The sequence below is a fragment of the Hemiscyllium ocellatum genome, chromosome 30, assembly GCF_020745735.1.
Source record: "Hemiscyllium ocellatum isolate sHemOce1 chromosome 30, sHemOce1.pat.X.cur, whole genome shotgun sequence".
NCBI classification, from domain to species: domain Eukaryota; kingdom Metazoa; phylum Chordata; class Chondrichthyes; order Orectolobiformes; family Hemiscylliidae; genus Hemiscyllium; species Hemiscyllium ocellatum.
In genome coordinates, this window is record NC_083430.1 from 26,141,609 (window position 1) to 26,162,579 (window position 20,971).

At 39.7% G+C, this 20,971-nt stretch overlaps 1 protein-coding gene across 2 annotated transcripts in view; it reads left to right on the top strand.

The window, feature by feature from the left end:
- LOC132830141 (bone morphogenetic protein 7-like) overlaps positions 1-20,971 on the top strand; it is a 95,818-nt gene that overhangs the window by 68,837 nt on the left and 6,010 nt on the right. The window contains exons 3-6 of one of the 2 annotated variants that reach the window (XM_060847650.1): positions 2,092-2,240; positions 7,872-8,069; positions 9,085-9,164; positions 15,718-15,828. In XM_060847650.1, the coding sequence (XP_060703633.1) occupies positions 2,092-2,240; positions 7,872-8,069; positions 9,085-9,164; positions 15,718-15,828 (538 nt within the window). The remainder of the gene's footprint in view (positions 1-2,091; positions 2,241-7,871; positions 8,070-9,084; positions 9,165-15,717; positions 15,829-20,971) is intronic. The other variant, XM_060847651.1, reaches the window with a different exon arrangement.

Below are 20,971 nucleotides of genomic sequence, written 5' to 3' on the forward strand. Positions count from 1 at the left end.
TTCTATCCCACCCTACTCTCAAAACTTTAGCAGCTACTGAGTATGAAATACATTCTCCAATATTAATGAGATAAACCTGAAACTGCACAACTGCATATACTGTAAAGCTGCAGCTTGAGACAGTTACTGGAATACTCATCTCAGTCTTCAGTTGACAGTTTGTTTTAAGTGTATGACAGATTCCATTCACTTGCTAATCTATGCAGTGTTCCTTCACACTAAGATAGAGAATGCTTTAATCTGAGATGCCACACTCAGCATATGGTGATTTCATCATATCAGTACTTAAACCTGGAACTCTGCAAATGACAGCAGTCAGAATCCATCAGTTTACTCTGTCCACATGCACAGTTGTTTGAGGTTCTTTCTCAAAAGGATCTGATGAATAATCTTCATTACTGAATCTTGCCTTAAAAGTATGTTAACATAGTCAAGAGCACCCCACAGAAACATATTTGCAACTGTAATCTCCAAACATTCCATTAACATTCAACAGTCTGCAAGGCTGCCTTTTAAATAATGTTTTTCCTAATGGTTACCAAATGCATTCTAACAGGTGCGAAGCAACAGCTACCTGCATTTAGATAGCACTTGGAATGTAGTTAAACATTACAAGACACATAGAATAGCTATCAAAAATGTTTGTCACTTAGTCAGCCAAGGAAATACAAATGAAGATATAGGTATTAAGTAGTGTCTTCTGACAAGAAAGAGATATAGAAAGGTTGAAGAGGTTTAAGAGAGAATTCCTTTCCTTGGGCCACTGCAAGTGAAAACATATCTGTCAGTGTTAGAAATTAAAGTCAGGGATATACCAGAGGACAGAATTGAAGAACACAGAGATTCCAGTCATTTCTGAAGATTTTAGGGAGGTTACAGAGATGAAGATAGAGGAGCCATGGAGGAAAATGAAAATAAGGGTGAGAGTTTTAAATTGAGGTATTGACAAACTGGGAGTCTGTGTGTCTCAGCAAGCATAGGGTAGAGGATGTAGAACATGGTGTCACTTAGGATATGGCCAAAATGTTTTGGTTGAATGCAAGCTTATGGTGGAAAATGGGAAGGTGGCCTTAGTTCATTGAAATATTCCAGTCCAGAGAGAACAATGACATGGATGATGATTTCAGCAGCAAGGGAGCTGAGGCAAAGTAGAAACAGGTGATATGCAAGTAAGTGGTCTTAATGATAGAGTGGATACATGGTCTGAAGTTTATCCCAAGATGAAATAAGACATCGAAGTTGCCAAGGATCTAGTTAAGCCTCAGACAATCACCAAGGAGAGGAATGGAGTGGCTAGCTTGGAAATTAAGATTGTGGTAGAGATTGAAGACAATGACTCTGATTATCCTGATATTTAGTTGGAGAAAGCTTTCTCTTATTGGGCAAGAATCATGACAAATCAGTAATGGCAGAGAGGTCAAGAGAAGTGGTAGAGCGACAGAGCCTGGTATAATCAGCACACGCGCAGCCAGAACTTGTGGTGATATACAAAGCGCAGCATGTAAATAAAAAATAAGAACGAGCCAAGGATGGATTCTCAGGGAACCCCAGAGATAATAGCACAGAAACAAACAGAGAAGACATTAAAGAGTAGATGGATTTGCCATGCTAAATTTCCCATGGTGTCTAGCGATGTGCAGGCACGGTGGTTAGCCATGAGAAAGGCAGGATTACGGGGATAGGGTATTCAGAAGATTGGTGTTGACTCGATGGTCCAAGTAGCCTCAATCTGGACTGTAATGATTGTCTGATTCCATAAAATTGAATAGAATGACCTGTATTGTGTTTTCAGGGAAGCTGTCTCAAAAATGGAGGAGATCAATTTTATCTAATTTGATGCTGTTACGATATTTCAATTGCCTTGGAGCTAACTACGTTGTTCTACATGGCCTTTAAGAGATTCCTTCAAACTTATACATGGTCACCTGACTTTATGCTTTTTATGACTCTAAGTTATATCTTGTGTTGTAATTTCCCTGCAACGTTCCTTTGAGGTTTTTATTATTTGTAGGTTGTTGGTATTTATAAGGCCACAGATCATAATTCCCTATCCGTCTGCTCAAATTGACTGCCTTCTTTTTCCATTTGTAGAGAACCAGAGCTCCTCCTATTGGACAATCAAGAAGTATGGCCCACAGAAGAAGGGTGGTTGGAGTTTGACATCACAGCAACAAGCAACGATTGGCTGATGAATCCTCATTATAATCTAGGTCTGCGTCTTTGTGTGGAAACTGAGGAAGGTATTATATTTAAAGTCACATAATTAACTTCCAAGATTAAAATAAGTCACACTAGATTGCAATTTCTTATTATTTTTGAGTGTTTGTTGTAAAAAGATTTCACTCCCGCCCCTGACCCAGGCAACTAAAGGTTTTGGTTCAAGCATTATAAGATCTTTTCCTATAGCATGCCTGTAATGGAAGTGTTAACCAAAAGTGAATGTTTCAATCTGTCATTGATTCAATTCTCATTTATTGCAACGTGAACATTTCATGGTTTGTAAAGTAATTTTAAGATGCGCATAGTCCTTAACCAACTGTGCATCTGGTTTATTAGTACATGTAATTATACCAGATTAGCTTCCTTGCCTCATTAACAATATAGCTCAGAGCATTTGGAAGAATTAACTCTCGTACTTTTGTTGTGGTTCTGTTCGCCAAGCTGGGAATTTGTGTTGCAGACGTTTCGTCCCCTGTCTAGGTGACATCCTCAGTGCTTGGGAGCTTCTGTGATCTTTCCTCCGGCATTTGTAGTGGTTTGAATCTGCCACTTCCAGTCGTCAGTTTCAGCTGTCTGCTGCAGTGATCGGTATATTGGGTCCAGGTCAATGTGCTTATTGATTGAATCTGTGGATGAGTGCCATGCCTCTAGGAATTCCCTGGCTGTTCTCTGTTTGGCTTGTCCTATAATAGTAGTGTTATCCCAGTCGAATTCATGTTGCTTGTCATCTGCGTGTGTGGATAGAAAGGATAGCTGGTCATGTCATTTCATGGCTAGTTGCCACGAAACGACATGACCAGCTATCCTTAGTAGCCACACACGCAGATGACAAGCAACATGAATGCGACTGGGACAACACTACTATTATAGGACAAGCCAAACAGAGAACAGCCAGGGAATTCATAGTGGCATGGCACTCATCCACAGATTCAATCAATAAGCACATTGACCTGGACCCAATATACCGACCACTGCAACGGACAGCTGGAACTGACAACCGGAAGTGGCAGATTCAAACCACTACAAATGCCGGAGGAAAGATCACAAAAGCACTTCATAGGAGGCTCGCAAGTACTGAGGATATCACCTAGACAGGGGACGAAACGTCTGCAACACAAATTCCCAGCTCGGCGAACAGAACCACAACAACAAGCACCCGAGCTACAAATCTTCTCCCAAACTCTCATACTTTTCTTCACACAGCATTGAAGGGTGGAAATGTGGCTACAACATTGCCAGTTCTGCCTCCTTTTCCTTATTAATTTTAAGTGCTGTCACCTCCAAATAAATTTCTTCCCATTACATTTTTAAAACACACTAAACAAAATAAGTAGAGCGTTTCTTTTAAAAAAACGATTTTAACTTTCTTTCACATCACTTTAAACATCATTATGGCAGATACAAGTAGCAAAACCCTGAGCAGGATATTGCTTTGTGATTTCACCACTCATCTCTTGACATGGATCTATTGTTCCTGATGAAGAGTTCTGACCAGAAACATTGACTTTCCTGCTTCTCCAATGCTGCCTGACCTGCTGTGCCTTTCCAGCTCCACTTTTTATTGACTATTGTTTTGATGAGTATTTTGGGGGGGGGGGGGGGGGGGAGTAAAAACTAACATTGTCCATATATGCCCACTGCTGCAGATTCAATATTTTAAGTAAATCTTGCAAAAACTTCACATTTAATTTATTTGAAGTCAAAAAAGTCACCAAAAGATCATAGAACTTAGAAGAGCAAAGCACAGGAACAGGCCCTTTGGTCCACTGTGTCTATGCTGACCATGATGTCATTCCCAAATAATCCCATCTACCTGCACAAGGTCAATATCCCTCTATTCCCTGCCTGTGTACATGTCTGTATAAATGCCTCTTAAACTTTGCGAACAAATCTTCTTCTACCACCACCTGACGAAGGAGCAGAACTCCGAAAGCTAGTGCTTCCAAATAAACCTGCTGGGCTATAACCTGGTGTTGTGTGATTTTTTTTAACTTTTGCCACCACTCCAGCAGTGCACTTCAGGCACCTACAACCCTCAGTATAAAAAATGGTCCTTGCACATGTCTTATAAACTTTTCCACTCTCTCCTTAAAGCTATCCTTCTGGTATTTGACCTTTCCATCCTGGGAAAATGATTTTAATTATCCACCCTATCCATGCCTCTCATACCTTTACATACTTCTATCTGATTGCTCCTCAGCCTCTGACACTGTAGCAAAAACAATCCAAGTTTGTCCAACTTCTCCTTCTAGCTAATATACTCCACTCCAGGCAACATCCTCGTAGCCTCTTGTGCACCCCTCCAAAGCCTCCACATCCTTCCAGAACTGCACACAATACACCAAATGTGGCCTCACTAAAGTTTCATATAGCTGCAATATGACTTGCCAACTATTATTCTCAATGGCCTGACCAATGAAGGCAAGCATGATATATGCCTTTTTTACCACTTGTGTTGCCACTTTCAGGGAGTTATGAACTTGCACCCCAAGATCCCTCTATATATCATTGCTTGTGAGGGTCCTAACATTTATTGTACATTTTTCTTTTGCATTTGACCACTCAAGATACATCACCTTCCACTTATCCATATTAAACTCCATCTGCCATTTCTCTGCAAAACTTTCCAACTGATCTATATCTTGCCATATCCTTTGGCAATCTTCCTCACTATTCATAATTCCACCAACCTTTGTGTCAAATTGACTAATCAGATGGCCAACATTTTCTATCAAATCATTTATATATTAAAACAAACAAAATAGGTCCCAGCACTGATCTTTGTGAAACACCACTGGTCACAAAATTCCAGTCAGAAAAACACTACTCCATAACTAACCTTTGTCTCCTATGATCGAACCAATTTGCTATCCAATTTGCCAACTTGCCATTGATCTAATGCTACTTAAACCTATCATGAGGGAGCTGTTCAAATGCTTTAGCAAAGTCCAGATAGACAACATCTACTGCTATAACCTCATTAATCATCTTTATCACTTCCTCAAAAAACTCAATCAAGTTTGTGAGACATGATCTCCCTTGCACGAGCCAATGCTGATTATCCATAATAAGTCTATTCTTCTCCAACTGCAAGTAAATCCTGTCCCTAAGAATCTTCTCCAATAATTAACCTACCACTAATGTAAGGCTTACTGACCTATAATTTCCTGGATTATCCCTGTTGCCCTTCTTAAGCAAGGAACAATATTGGCCACTCTCCAGTCTTCTGGGACCTAAAGAAAACACAATGATCCCAGTCAAGGTTCCATCAATCTCCTCCCTTGCTTCCTTCAGTATCCTGGGATAGATCTCATCAGGTCCTGGGACTTATCCAATTTAAAGTCTTCTCCTCCTCCTCCTTAATATCATCATGCTCCAGAATATCAACATACCCTTCCCTAAACTTACCATCATCCATGTCCTTCTGCTTAATGAATACCTACGCAAAGTACTCATCAAGGACCTCACCCTCTTCCTCTGGCTCAACTTATAAATTCCCTCCTTTGCCCTTGAGTGGACCTGCCCATTCACTAGCTACCCTCTTGTTCCTAATTTATGTTTAAATTGCCTTGGGATTCTCCTTAATCATACTTTCCAAGGACAATTCGCGGCCCTTTCTGACCCTCCTAATTTCTTGTTAAAGTTATTTTCTGCTTTCTTTATATTCCTCAATGGTCTTCCTTTCTTTTTGACTAATCTTTCAATATCTTCTGTCATCAAAGGTTCCTGAATCTTTCACCCCTACAGGATCATGCTGATCCTGAACTCTGACCAATTGGCCTTTAAAAGACTTCCACATATCAGATGTGGATTTACCCTCAAATAGCCAACACTCCCAATCTAACTTTCACAGTTCCTGACTAAGACTGCTTGAATTAGCTTTCCCTCAATTTAGCAGTTTCACCCAAGAATCAGTCTTAACCTTACCTATTACTATCTTAAAACTTATGAAATTATGATCACTGTTCCCAAATGCTCCCCCACTGAAACTTCAACCACGAGGCCGGGCTTATTCCCCAATCCACAGTTAAGCACAGCCCCTTCCCTAGTTGGACTATCTACATAAAACTGAAAGAACTGCGGATGCTGTAAATCAGAGACAAAAATAGAAATTGCTGGAAGGGTTCTGAGGAAGGGTCACTCAACCTGAAACATTAACTCTGATTTCTCTCCACAGATGTTGTCAGACCTGCTGAGTATTTGCAGCAATTTTTATTTTTGTCTTGAACTACTTAAATGTAGTTTTAATTCTCTCAAATTCTGGGAGAAATTCCTGATGAATTGCTTACGTTTGAAACGTCAACTCTCCTGCTCCTCGACTGGCTGTGCTTTTCCAGTGCCTCTCTCAAATCTTGCCCCATCCAAGTTCCTGGCACTAAAGGAGTCCCAGTCAATGCTGGGGCAGTTAAAATCACTCACTACAACAACTCTGTTGTTTTTACATCTTTCCCTGATTTGCCTACATATCTGTTTCTCTATTTCCCATTGGCTATTGGGAGGCCTACAACGTAACCCATCATAGTGATTGCACCTTTCTTATTCCTGAGTTCTATCCATATGGCCTCTCTGGATGTGTGATCCAAGATGTCCTCTCTTAGTACAGCTGTGACATTCTCCTTAATCAGTATGCTACTCCCTCATCTTTTTCATACCCTTTTCTATCTCACCTGAATGAACATAAAGAGTAAAAATCCACTTTGTTTCTGCAACATATTAAAAGTCTCTAATTATTTTTTCCTCTCTCTTTGGCTCTTTATACCTTTACCTGGTTTAAAGAGCCAACAAACTGCTGCTTGATGACTTCTGATGTAATTTTCAAACCATCAGTGATGGGGGGAAGTTGGGGGAGGGTGGATTGTACACTGCAGTAGTCTTGCAAAATGGTTCCTCTGAATTTCCCTCCCAGATTTGGGAATAATTGACTGTGCTCCTTATGGAGGTACAGCTGAGACTAGGAACAAACCATGTAGTAACTTGGAAGTGAGTTTATGTGGCCTGCTACTCCAAGGCATAGTTTGCATAAGGCCTTATATGACGTGCAGCTTTGAATCCCAATTTTATATACTTTAATGGCCATATGTTCGCAGGATGTTCTGGAAAATGAAATTAATGCTGCAGAAGCTAATTATGTGCTGACACTGTCATGAACATCCATTATAACAATCGTGAAGATTGTGGAAAATATATCCAAGTCAGTGAAGGCAGGAAACTCGGCCATTCATTTTAAAAAATGCAGCACTTCTGGTTTTTGAGTGGCATAGCCAGCCATCTAGCAAACGTCTGCCAGCACATTCTACAGGGCCTAGCTTGGACAGATAAAGATCGAAAGGTCTACTACATTTTTGTGTTTTAAAAATCCAAGTGATATTTAAAGTAGCAGTCATGTAAAATTGGATAATGTACTGATTGTTCACTGCCAAAAAGTGTGGTGCTGGAAAAGCACAGCCGGTCAGGCAGCATCCGAGGAGCAGGAGATTCAATGTTTTGAGGATAAGCTCTTCATCATTCCTGAAATGAAACGAAACATCAACTCTCCTGCTCATCGGATGCTACCTGACCTGCTGTGTGTTTCCAACACCACACTTTTTGACTCTAATGTCCAGCATCTGCAGTCCTCACTTTCTCCTGATTGTTCACTGCTCCATGTTAAGCTCCTGGACGCAGTCTAGACCCTGACTCTGTTGGGCTGGTTGGACGACGAGGAGCCCGTTCAAAGCAGCCATTCATGGTAACCTTCTTCAGAGCAAGTCCAGCACCAATTCGTACAACACGGACTACAAAACCACGCAGAGGTCGTAAGAAGCACAACCAATCACAGGAATCCTGTGAGAAACTACCTAGCACATCAGGTAACGCAGTCAACATGTGACCATAACTAATATTGTACAGATTAAATTTGCACTAAACTATGAGTCTAATGTATTACCTTAGTTGTTTTTCTTTATGTCATGAAAGACATGCTATCACCCAGGAACCTGAATCAAAACTGAGTTAGAATAAGTATTTCAAGTTGTTATGTAACTAACTCTTAATTTAGGTGCAAAAGTATTGTCACAGTACTCAAAAACTACATAAATTATTGATAATAGGCTAGGTAATGTTGAGTGGTTGAGGAATTCAGAGCAAGGAGAGAGAGTAAGGATAGAACAGCACATGTGGAGAAGGTAAATTACAAAGAGAAATCAAAAATCTTAAAATGCTACCTTTAAATAAACAAGCATAATTAGAAGGCTGATGAGAGTAGAGGGTAGAATTTAATTCCCCTGCTAAAGCAATTTTGGAGGTGATGGTGGCTTTTAATTGGGCAAGAGTGCGATGTTGGAACTCAGTCGCTTTCTAACTTCTGCCTGATTAAGTCCAGGCCAGGAAGAGTCATGGATGGCCTTCCCATTCAGAAGTTCTTCCATGGACTTGTTTTGAATCAACAATGGGTGGAGAAGTTGGCACATGGGATGCCCAAAGGCTTTCAGGAAAGTCCCTCATTCAAAGGCACTCTGTGCCGACAGAGTTGGCATCGGGAAGAGCATCCCAAAAGTCCAGTCCCCTGCCCTTGCATCTAACACTCAACCCCCACTGCTCCCAGCGGCAATGACAGCAATGGACAGCAATGGAATTTCACACCAGTATCCTTGATTCCAGAGTGTGCCCATCACTGGTGCCTTAGTCGGCATCTGATATAATTGGCTTCATTAAAAATTCATGGCCTGGATTAAATTCTGCCCATTGTGTTCACTCCATCACCAATGAATCTCCTGTGAGGCTAGTCTAGAACTTATTCCACATTGCTTTTTTAAACTCAAAGATAAATGGGTTAGTTACCACAATATGATTTGTTTTGTCTTTTTTTAAATTACGCATATTAAGCAGCCCGTTATTCTGGAGATCACAGGCGAGTATGTAAGAGACATGATCTGTACGTTAGCTTCCGCGACCTTGGCTGGCAGGTAAGGTGCCTCTATTTCTGTGATGGGCAGAAAATGTATGTAGGTGTTTTTAATGTGTAACCTTATGAGTGAATTGGTGACTGAAGCCCTTCCAGTTTTCCAAGATGGGTTTTGTGTGTTTGCATTAGTTATTCGCTTTTTCTTCATCAGTTCATTAATTTATGACTTGACCAGTAATTTTTAACTAAATGACAGCTATTTCCACTAGTATTAATTGGATATATTTCCTGTTTTAAAATTGGTATTAAAGTACATCCATTTCTTTCTGTGGGCAACACGTATCGATCATGTGCATCATGGTGCACTCTTCAGTCCAATTTACACTTGGCAGCAAATGATCAATGTGCATGTACCTGCACTCACATTGATTTTCACACTTTGGAAGAATTTAATGAATTTTTAACCACTATATTGCTTCTGTAAAGACCACAAACACAACTGGCTTCTCAGGAGATCAGAATGCACAGGCTATGGCTTCTCACCATACCTCCAAATTTCCAGGAACTCATATAGTTCTCAACAACGTGCATTACATCATGCAGATAGATTTTACGATGACCTGTGAAAGCAGGATTTCCCAAGATGCTGAAATATAGGAGCCTCTTTAGGCTGATAAAACAATATAAGTACCAGTCACTGCTTCAGTCATTGGGAACCAACAATCAGCAATAACAGCAATTCACAGCTTTCAGTTACTCACGAACTAACAAGTGATAATCATACTCCAAATGTATATCAAGATGATGCATATGGACTTATATTTTTCACTTCCATGTGGATGTACCCATATAGCTGCATTCTGTAGTTTCATTTGTTTCAATTTATGGTTTTCTTGAAAATGTCAGACTTTACACTGCACACATTTCAGCTATTATTTGAGCACCCCCAACAATTTGATCTATTTTGAGCATTAGTACATTTTATTTCTAATTCAATGCATAGATTAGGCAAAGAAGTCATCAAATATATAATAGTCATACCGTTAGATTATCCCAAAATCTATCCTGTGCTGTGACAGTGCTGTCATTGACATGAATTTAAATTCATTTCGTGTCTGTGAAGCGCCACAAGTTTTCTCTCAAACTGCCAGATCTGCTAATGTCGAGGTGTGTGTGTGTGTGTGTGGGTGGGGGGGGGGGGGGGCGGCATTATCCAACTTTGATTGTAGGAAGAAGAAGGTATTAGATTGTTATCTAAGGAGATGAATGTTTCCTTATTGGGAAGTACCTGAGCAGTCGAAGCAGTCAACATCTTGGATGTTGGTGTCAATTGATGCAGTCACACACTTTTTAGATTTGGATTCAAGTTTTAAAGTTTGATGGATTAGATGTCATCAAGAATACAATTACATCTCATTTAACTTACAATCATAGTAAAACATCCAAAATGAAACTTTGCATAAGTTGTAAGGAGTCACACAAGATATACTTCAAGATCTAATCTATGGTTATCCAATCCTCATATCTTCACCATTGACACTAACCCTGTTTGATTCAGAATAAAGTGTGAACATCTTGGCATAACTAAGACATATATATAGGAAGTATTTATTGCAACGAACACACTGAATTCTCCTCCAGCCTAAATCTTGATTATTATGGATGACATTTAGCATCATGGCCATAATATTGCTAAATAACCATGCTTTATTGTTCTAATAAAGCTTTCAATATGAAGTCAAAGGAATTATAATGGAAAATGAAGCTATTACCATAGATAGATGAGCATACAAGTAATTCTAAATCTTATAGGTAATGTAAACTAGCCTCTTATACCAGAGCAGACATAAAAACTCATTGGTGGCTGCCAAAATATTCTCAGCTTTCATGTTCTAACTTCTTTCCTTTTGTGAAGGAGGATCTGAAAAAAAAATTGTGTAACAGTTGTTATATATAATGAGAATGAAGTAAGTATATGCATGTTTGCAGAAAATTGCTTCATTCAGAAAATAAAATTAACACTGTACATGCAATGGACTAGTATTATTACTCAGTTCAATTTTTTTTGCTGAAAATGTGTTGCTGGTTAAAGCACAGCAGGTTAGGCAGCATCCAAGGAACAGGAGATTCGACGTTTCGGGCCAGAGCCCTTCATCCTGATCTCCAGCATCTGCAGACCTCACTTTTTACTCAATTTTTTTTTACTGAGCACAGCCAAATGAGCTACATTCATTTTTGAATCGGTGTTATAGAATCTATACGGGTGAAGGTAAGAAATAACAAAGGAAGAAGACACTAGTGACAGTCATCTATAGGCCCTAACAGTAACTGGTCTGTAGGATAGAGAATAACTTGCGGCACGGTGGCACAGTGGTTAGCACTGCTGCCTCACAGCGCTTGAAGACCCGGGTTCAATTCCCGTCTCAGGCGACTGACTGTGTGGAGTTTGCACGTTCTCCCCGTGTCAGCGTGGGTTTCCTCCGGGTGCTCCGGTTTCCTCCCACAGTCACAAAGATGTGCGGGTCAGGTGAATTGGCCATGCTAAATTGCCCGTAGTGTTAGGTAAGGGGTAAATGTAGGGGTATGGGTGGGTTTCGCTTCGGCGGGTCGGTGTGGACTTGTTGGGCCGAAGGGCCTGTTTCCACACTGTAAATCTAATCTAAGGAATTTTATTTTTAAAGGCATTACATTAAGCATCGGTGGCTTTAATCTTCATATGGATTGGGAAAGTCAAATTGACAAAGGTAGCTATGAGGAAGAATTAATAGAGTGTATATGGGACAGTTTCCTGAAACAATATCTGGTGGATCCGACCAGGGATCAGGCTATTTTGGATTTGGCAGATTTAATAAACAATCTTAGAGTTACATTAGGGAACAGTGACCATTGCATGGAGAATTTAGCATCCAATTTGAGACTGAGTGACAACTGTACTAAACATAAATAAAGGTAATTACACTGGAAGGAGCACTGGATTGGCTGGAGTAGACTATGACAGACATTTAACAGAAACGATGGCTGAGGAACAAGAGCAGATCTTTGAGAAAACAGCTCATGGCTTACAGCAAAGATATATCCCAGAGAAAGAGGGATTCTAAAATGAGGATAAACCAACCATGGTTAGCCAAGGAAGTTAAGACAGTAAAAAAACTAGTGAAAGGAAAAAATCATACAATATGGCAAAGCTTAGTCATAAACCAGAAGATTAGGGAAGTTCTCAAAGTCTACAAAAATGGCAGAATCGGACACAGCAAGCATAGATTTATGAAGGGGAAATCATGCTCGACTAATCTGTTGAAATTCAATGAAGGTGCAACTCATAGAGTTGACTATGGGGAGCCAGTCAATGTGGTATATTTGGACTTTCAGAAAGTATTTGACAAGTGCTGCATAAGAGATTATTGTGCAAGATTAAAGTGTATGGAATTGAGGGAAGTGTCTTGAAATGGACAGAAAGCTGTTTAGCAGAGAGGAAACAAAGAATAGGAATTAATGCATCCTTTTCAAATTGGTAGACAGTTACTGGTGGGGTGCCACAGGGATCAGACCCCAGCTATTCACAATATATGTTAATGATTTAAATGAGGTAACAAAATGTAACACCTTAAAGTTTGCAAATAATACCAAGTTGGGAGAGAGGGTGAACTGTGATGAGGATGTGGAGATCCTTCAGCATGATCTGGACAAGTTGGGCAAGTGGGCAAATCAATGGCAGACACAGTATAATTTGGATAAATGCGAGGCTATTCACTTTGGAAATAAAAACTCAAAGGCAGGTTATTACCTGAATGGCTGTAAATTGGAAGAAGGGATTGGTGCAGCAGGACCTGGGAGTCTTTGTGCACCAGCCACTGAAGGTGAGCATGGTATGTTGCCCTTCATTGTGAGAGCTTTTGAGTACTGAACCAGAGATGTGCCATTGCAGTTATACAGGGTCTTGGTGAGGCCACACCTAGAATATTATGTGCAGTTTTGGTCTCCTTTTCTGAAGAAGGATGTTTTCGCTCTCGAGAGAGTGCAGCGAAGGTTTACCAGCTGATTTGGGGGACTGACACATGAGGATAGATTGGCTAGATCAGGATTGTTTTCGCTGGAGTTCAGATGAATAGGGGAGGGCGGGTCTCAAAGAAACTTATAAAATCCTAATAGGACTAAACAGGGTAGATGCAGGAAGGATGTTCCTGATAGTGGGTGCATCCAGAACCAGGGATCACAGTCTGAGGATTCTGGGTGGACCATTTAGCAGTGATGAGGAGACTTTTCTTCACACAAAGAGTGGTAAGCCTGTGGAATTCATTATCACAGGAAGTAGTTGATGCCAAAACATTGAATTTATTCAAGAAGTGGCTAGATGTAACAATTGGGGTGAATGGGATCAAAGGTTATAGGGAGAAAGCAGAATTAAGCTATTGAATTGGATGATCGGCCATGATCATGATGAATGGTGAACCAGGCTTGAAAGGCCGAATGGGTTCTTCCTAATCCTATCTTCTTTGTTTATGCTTCTATGATGAAAAAAACATGAAGAGGGAGAAAATAAATTATGAGGGCAAACTGACAGGTATTATGAAAGTGGAGAGTAAGAGCTTCTTTAAAAATATAAAAAAAGAAAATAGAAGCCAAGATGATTGTAGATCCCTTAGAGAATTAGGCTGAGGAAATAACAATAGAGAACCAGGAAGTGACAGAGGGGTTTAATAAATAATTTCCAAGATTACTAAATAATCAATGGGCCCAAGGGAGGGAGGGAAAAATAAATACAATTACAATCACAAAGAAAAAAGTACCAGGTAAACTAATGGGGCTAAAGGCTGTTATGTCCCCAAATCGTTTGCATGTCAAAATTTTAGAAAAAGTAGTTGCAGGGGTAATGAAAGAATTGAAATAATCTTCCAAGAATCCTTAGTTTGGGAATGTCCCAGAGGATTGGCCAGTTAGGGAAATGTTACAGTCCATTTTAAAGGATATAATAGCAAAGCATTTAGAAATACATAATAAATACCATCAAGCAGAATCAGCATGGCTTCGTGAAGAAGAAACCAAGTCTGACAAATTTATTACAGTTCTTTGAGGAGGTAGCAAGCTGGATAGATAAAGAGAAACCAATAGATGTAATATATTTAGATTTCCAAAGGTGTGTAATGAATTACCACAGATAAAGCTACAGAATAAATAAGAGGATCTGGTGTTGGGGGTAGTATAATGGAATGGATGAGGGAATTAGCATAATTATAGAAGACAGAGCATTGGGATAAAGGGGGCATTTTCAGGATGACAATCTGTATGATGGAATCCCAGAGGGATCAATTATTTACTATATATATTAAAGGCTTGCATGACAGAAGTGAATATATTATTACCAAGTTTATAGATGATATAAAAATAGTTGAGAAGGGAAGTAATGAGGATGACACAATGAATCTACAAAGGGATATAGACAGATTGAGTGAATAGGTAAAAACTTGGCCGATGGAATATAATGTGGGAAATGTCTGGGAAGAATAGGAGAAATCAATGTTATTTAATGGGAAAAAACTGCAGAAAGCTACAGTATAGAAAGGCCGAGTCGACAAAAAGCTAGCATCTGAGTCCAGTAGATAATAAAGCAAATGGCCTTTATTTAAAAGGGACTGAAGTATAAAAATAAGGAGGACTTGCTAAAACTATATAAGGCACTAGTCAGACCACATCTGGAATACTATGAACAGATTTGGTTCATTTTGTTAAGGAAAGATATACTGGTCTTGGCAGAAAACTAGGGAAGGTTCACTAGATTGATTCTAATATGGAGAGTTTTTCTTATGAGGACAAGTTGAATATTGTTGGGTGTCCATTCTTCGAAGAATGAGAGACAACCTTACTGAAACATATAAGTTTCTTAAGGCGGGGGGGGGGGCTTGACAGACTAGATACTGAGAAGTTGTTGCCTCTTGTGGGACAATCTAGGACCAGAGGGCATAATCTCAAAGTAAGGGGATGCAAATTTAAGGCAGAGATTGAGCAGGAATTTCTTCTCTCAGAGAGTAGTGAATCTTTGGAATTCTTTACCATGCAGGGCTGTCAAGGCTGGGTATTTAAGTATATTCAAGGCTGAGATAGAGGGATTTTTAATCAGTAAGGGAATCAAGGAATATGGGGATAAGGCAGGAAAATGAAGCTAAAGATTATCAGAACAGTCATAGTCTTATTGAATGGTGTAGCAGAATCAATGGGCTGAATGGCCTATTTCTGCTTCATTATCTTATGGTCTTATGGTCATTCACTAATGGAAGTATCCAAACATCCATATGAGAGGGGTTCTTAAGTACATTTGTATCTTCTTGACAACTTAAGGAAGTAAGAAAGCATGTGATCATTAAGCTAATTCTAAAAAAAAAGTTAAAACGAAAAAGAAGGGAAAGGACAGAAAGAAAATTAGAAAAGCTAAAGCATTTGAGAAGAGGGAGATCCATGACTGAATTAAATTCTGTTGATGAATCTGAATTCCTTTTAATTGGATAGACACTGTGGATGGATAAAGTTTTTCAAAGAAATGTCTTTCATCAAAGTCAAACTGACCACGTGAGCAGAAATGATGGTCTGTGTGGATTAACTTTTTCTGTCTATCAATGTAGGATTGGATAATTGCACCAGAGGGTTACGCAGCATTTTATTGTGATGGAGAATGTTCATTTCCACTTGACTCCCACATGAATGCAACCAACCATGCAGTTGTTCAGACATTGGTAAGTGTATGAGTCCCTTTGACCAGGGTCAGCCTGTTTCTCAATTGCTGCCATGCATTTAACACAGCTTGTAGTAGTGACTTACAAATGAAACATGTATCAAATATAAAAAAGTACGCGCTTGCTGAAAAAAATTTAAAAAATAAATATTGAAAGTAATTTAAAGGGAAGATGGTCCATGTGGGTATAATATGAAAGGTAAAAGAAATGTTTAAATGGCATGTATTGTGACTCTTCAGAAATTCCTGGTGCTTCACAGCCAGTGGACCATTTTGAAAGGCATTGACCTTTTCATATAGAAAGACTCACAGCTGTTTTGTGTACAGGGCAATCCTAATGAAGGGCTTATGCCCGAAACATCAATTCTTCTGCTCCTCGGATGCTGCCTGATCTACTGTTTTCCCAGCAACACACTCTCGACTCTGATCTCCAGCATCTGCAGTCCTAACTTTCTCTCAATCCAACAAAAAGCAAAGTCATTTAATCCTAAAGACAGTTGGAAAAGTACAGCAGGTCAGACAGCATTCAAGGAGCAGGGAAGTCAATGTTTCGGGTTGAAACCTTTATTAAGATAAAGGGTTTCAGCCCAAAGCTTTAACTTTCCTGCTCCTCGGATGTGTCTAACCTGCTGTGTCTCCCAGCTTCACATCTACTGACTCTGATTTCCAGCATCTGCAGTCTTTAATGTCCCCTAATCCTAAAGACAGCACCACTGAATGATTCTATATGTTCAGTCAGTTTTGCAATAAGAAGTCGGTGTGTATCACATGTTCAAATTCTGGAATGTAGTTGGAATCCACATCAAAACCTACCTGGAAGATAGGAAGCTTGAGAATTCCCATTAGTCCTTTGTGCATTCAGAAGTGTATTAATGCATGATCTCTGTCTGATAGTTGTCCTAAAGATGATCCTGTCCCAAATCCCAGGATGGGTTGACTTAGATTACTCCATAGGGAGGGACGGGACCAAAGATTGAGAGTCCTGGATGCTGCATTCAACAGGGAAGCATAAGTCCTACGGCTGACCGTGAAGAAAGATGCTGACAAAGCTGTAGTGATCTCTCTGACTGAGATTTCTCTTTTTTTCAAACAAAAACAGAAAGTGATGAAGAAACACTGCAGGTCTGGCAGTATTCCTATAAGAAAAAGAGCTAACTTTTCGAGTCCAGTCATTTCTGCTAGAATTGAAAATAGTTCCTAGATTGTTGTTGCGCATAGAATTTGTAAATGTTTTTATGCAGCTGCACATGCAGCAACTTAAAGGAAATAATTTCTATTGGCGCTGACAAAAGATTCTAAGTTTTATTTAATTGTTTAAAAAAAACTTTATTGATTTAAAAAAACTATAAGAATATACAAAGGATCCTTTACTCTCTTCCAAACATGGGAAAAAATCGACACAAACAGCAAATTGGAATTTGACATCGACCATGCGTTAGGCAATAGGAGGGTCTGAGAACTGAACAGACCCCCATTGGTAATTTGACTGAAAGACCTTAGATGGTGGTCTTTCCCTACTACGCATTGGCTGCAGCTGCCTCAAGCTTTAGTGCGCCTCACAGCACGTTGTCCTGGACACAGGAGTGTGCCAGGCTGCAACACTCATTTGAAGTCAGTTCTTTACCAAAGAGCGTCTTTAGTCAAGTTATAGTCATAAAGATGTAAACACATAAATAGACTCTTTGGTCCAACTTGTCCATGCCGACAAATATCCTAAATTTACGTAGTCCCATTTGCCAGCATTTGGCTCATATCCCTCTAATCCCTTCTTATTCATATACTCATCCAGATGCTTCTCAAATGTTGTAATTGTACCAGCCTCCACCACTTCCTGTGGCAGCTCATTCCACACACAACACCTCCCTCTGCATAAAAAAGTTGCCTTTTAGGTCCCTTTTAAATCTCTCCCCTCTCACCTTTAACCTCTAGTTTAGGACTCCCCCACTTCAGGGAAAAGACCTTGTCCTACATGACTTTTTAAATAAATATTTTTATTGAAAAGAAAAAAAGTTTTTAGGTTTTTTACAAAATTACAAAACTAATACAAAATAGTGTAATCACTTTACAGTATAATGACAATATCAATATTAAAAAGCTAACTACTAATCTACTCTACAAGCTACTAATACATAAAATAAGATATAAAAAGAAAAACTCGATATATTAACAAAAAGAACTACAGTACAGTACATAACTAACAGCAAAAGAAGAGGGAAAAAAACGAAAAAGTAAATAAATAAATAAGCATTCAAAGTAAAATTATGTCAAGTCATAACAAAAGCTGTATTTATACAGGATTCTTCCTCCCAGGGATTCCCGAATTGACAGACACAGTCCTCTTGGCTAATCAAAGGCCCTAGGGCCTAGACAGTATGGCCGGTACATCTGCATCAGTGTAGCTCAGGAAGGGCCACCATGTTCTATAAAACAATTCTGTTTTTGGTGCACCATATTTGTAAGGAGGTCTAGAGGGACATATTCCATAACTATCCAATGCCAGTTCAAAAGTCCAGGAGGACTTTCAGATATCCAGCTTGCTAATATGTTTTTCCTTGCACAAAAGGAGAGGATAGAAAATAATTTCTTCCCATATCCATCTAGAGAGGGAAAATTTGAAGAGCCCAAAAGGAGAGACACTGAGTCTAACCCAATCTCCATTCCCAAAGTCTTTGCCAAAGCATTCGCTACACTGTCCCAGTATCTACGAATCTTATGGCATGTCCACAAACAATAAGTGAGAGTACGAACGTCTATTTTACATTTAGGACATATTGGAGATGCTCCTGTCTTAAACTTTGCAAGTCGCTCTGGTGCTATATGAGCCCTATGAAGTATCTTCAATTGAATAGCTTGAGTTCTATCACAGATAGAGAGCTTCCTGGCATTTTCCCAGATATCCTCGCACATCTCTAAGGGGATTTCCATCCCTAATTCTTGATTCCACGTTTTATACAGTCATTTCATGTACTTATTACCCAGCGAGTGATAGAGAGTACTGACCGAGGGTGCACTCATCGGCCAAAGCACTCTCCTTTCCATTTCTGATTTATAAGGATTGGTCATCAGTGCGGTCTTTTTTTTGTACAAAGTCTCGTACTTGAAAATATTGAAAGAAATCCTTGCTAGGCAACTCGAACTTCTTACATAGCTGTTCAAAGGACATCAAATAAACCTCACAAGCAGGAGATTCCTCTGGACTCCTAGATTTTAAATTCAGCATCTGTCAAGCCTGGCTGAAATCCCAGCATTCCCACTGTGGGAGTAAAGGGGGAGATTTTTTGTAGATTACCCTCCCTGATGCATCATCCTCCAAGTTTTGATTGTGTTTAGGATAATTGGGCTTTTACAATGATCTGTGATAATTCTCATCTTATCCATAAACAATAGATTGATGAGGGGGCATTTTGATTGGGAAGCCTCAATATCCAGCCAAATTGATTGTGAATCGCAAGAGCCCAGTCAGTCACATTTGATAGCAGAGAGCTCAGTTGGTACTTTCTAAAATGCAGTAAATCTGGACCTCCCCTTACTTGTGGGAGCTGTAATTTATCTAATTTAATAACGGATCGTCTGTGATTCCAAACAAAGGAACCAAGCCAACCATAAAGCTTGCACAGTGCCTGTTTCGGCAACATCAAGGGAAGCAATCTCATGGGGTATAATAAGCATGGGAGGATATTCATCTTAACCAAAGCTATTCTTCCTAACCAGGATATCGGGAGATCTTCCCAACGCTGGAGGTCCTGCCTTATTTTCTCTAATAAATGAATATAATTAGCTTTATAGAACTGACCAAATACGGGGTAATAAAAATATCTAAATTGAGAAAACCTCCCAGTGATCACTGAAAGGGGAAGCAGAATCCATCCGCAAAATTGGATATGCTGATAAGACCTCCTACTGGCATGGCCTCTGATTTTGTGAAATTAATTTTGTACCCTGAAAACATACCAAATAAGTTAACCACTTGAATTAAGAGGGGCACAGATGTCAATGGATCATTTAAGAAAAGAAGAACATCATCCGCATATGCTTGCCTGATCCTACCTCCGGGGCCATTATACTGTGGTCAGTTCGGATGGCTTCCGCCAGCGGTTCAATCACTAGTGTAAATAATAGTGGCGAGAGAGGGCATCCTTGATGACAACCTCTGCTGACACTAAAACTATCCGATCTTATGCCATTGGTAATCACTTCTTTCAGGTCATTATATAAAACTGTGACCAATTTAGTAAAAACCTCTCCAATACCAAACTGTTCCACAGTATAAAAAAAGTATGACCATTCTACCCAATCGAATGCTTTCTCAGCATCTAAGGAGACAAGTAATGCCAGTATTGCTTTATGCTGGGAGACTTGTACCATATTTAACACTCTTCTGATATTAATAGTAGATCTGCAACCCTTAATAAATCTCGTCTGATCCTCCTTTGTAATAAATGGCAAAACCTTCTCCAGTCTTATTGCCAGCACTTTCAAGAGGATTTTAAAGTCCACACTTAATCAGGATGTAGGCCTATACGAGGTACAGTCATCTGAGGCTTTCCCTTTCTTAAGGATGAGAGAGATATTTGCTTCTCTCAGGAAGGGCGGGAGACAACCCTGACTAAATGAGTACTTGTACATGTCTATAAGTGGTCCAGCCAACTCGTCTATAAACTCTTTATAAAACTCAACCTGGAATCCATCTGGCCCTGACGCTTTGCCACGCTGGAGCTGCCTCACCGCCTCCTGCACCTCCTGAGTTGTCAGGGGGGCATTCAAAGAGGACACCTGCTCTGAGGTTATGCCCGAAAGATCCCGATTCTTAAAAAAAAATTCCATCCTTCTCGCTGTATCTTCACAGCCCTCTGACTGGTACAGCTCAAAATAAAACTTTCTAAAAGCTGAGTTGATCTTTTTAGGATCACAAATCAAAGTACCAGCATCATCTCTAATAGATGTAATGGATTGGGAGGGCCTTCTTCTTTCTAGCAAGGTATGCTAGATACCTGCCCAGCTTATTGTCGTATTCAAATAGTCTCTGCTTCGCAAATAGTATCTTCCTCTTTGCTGTTTGAATAAGTGTAGCATTCAAGGTAGTCCTGAGGGCTGTAATCTGCTGTAATTTAATTATGGATGGCCTATCAGCATATGCTGACTCA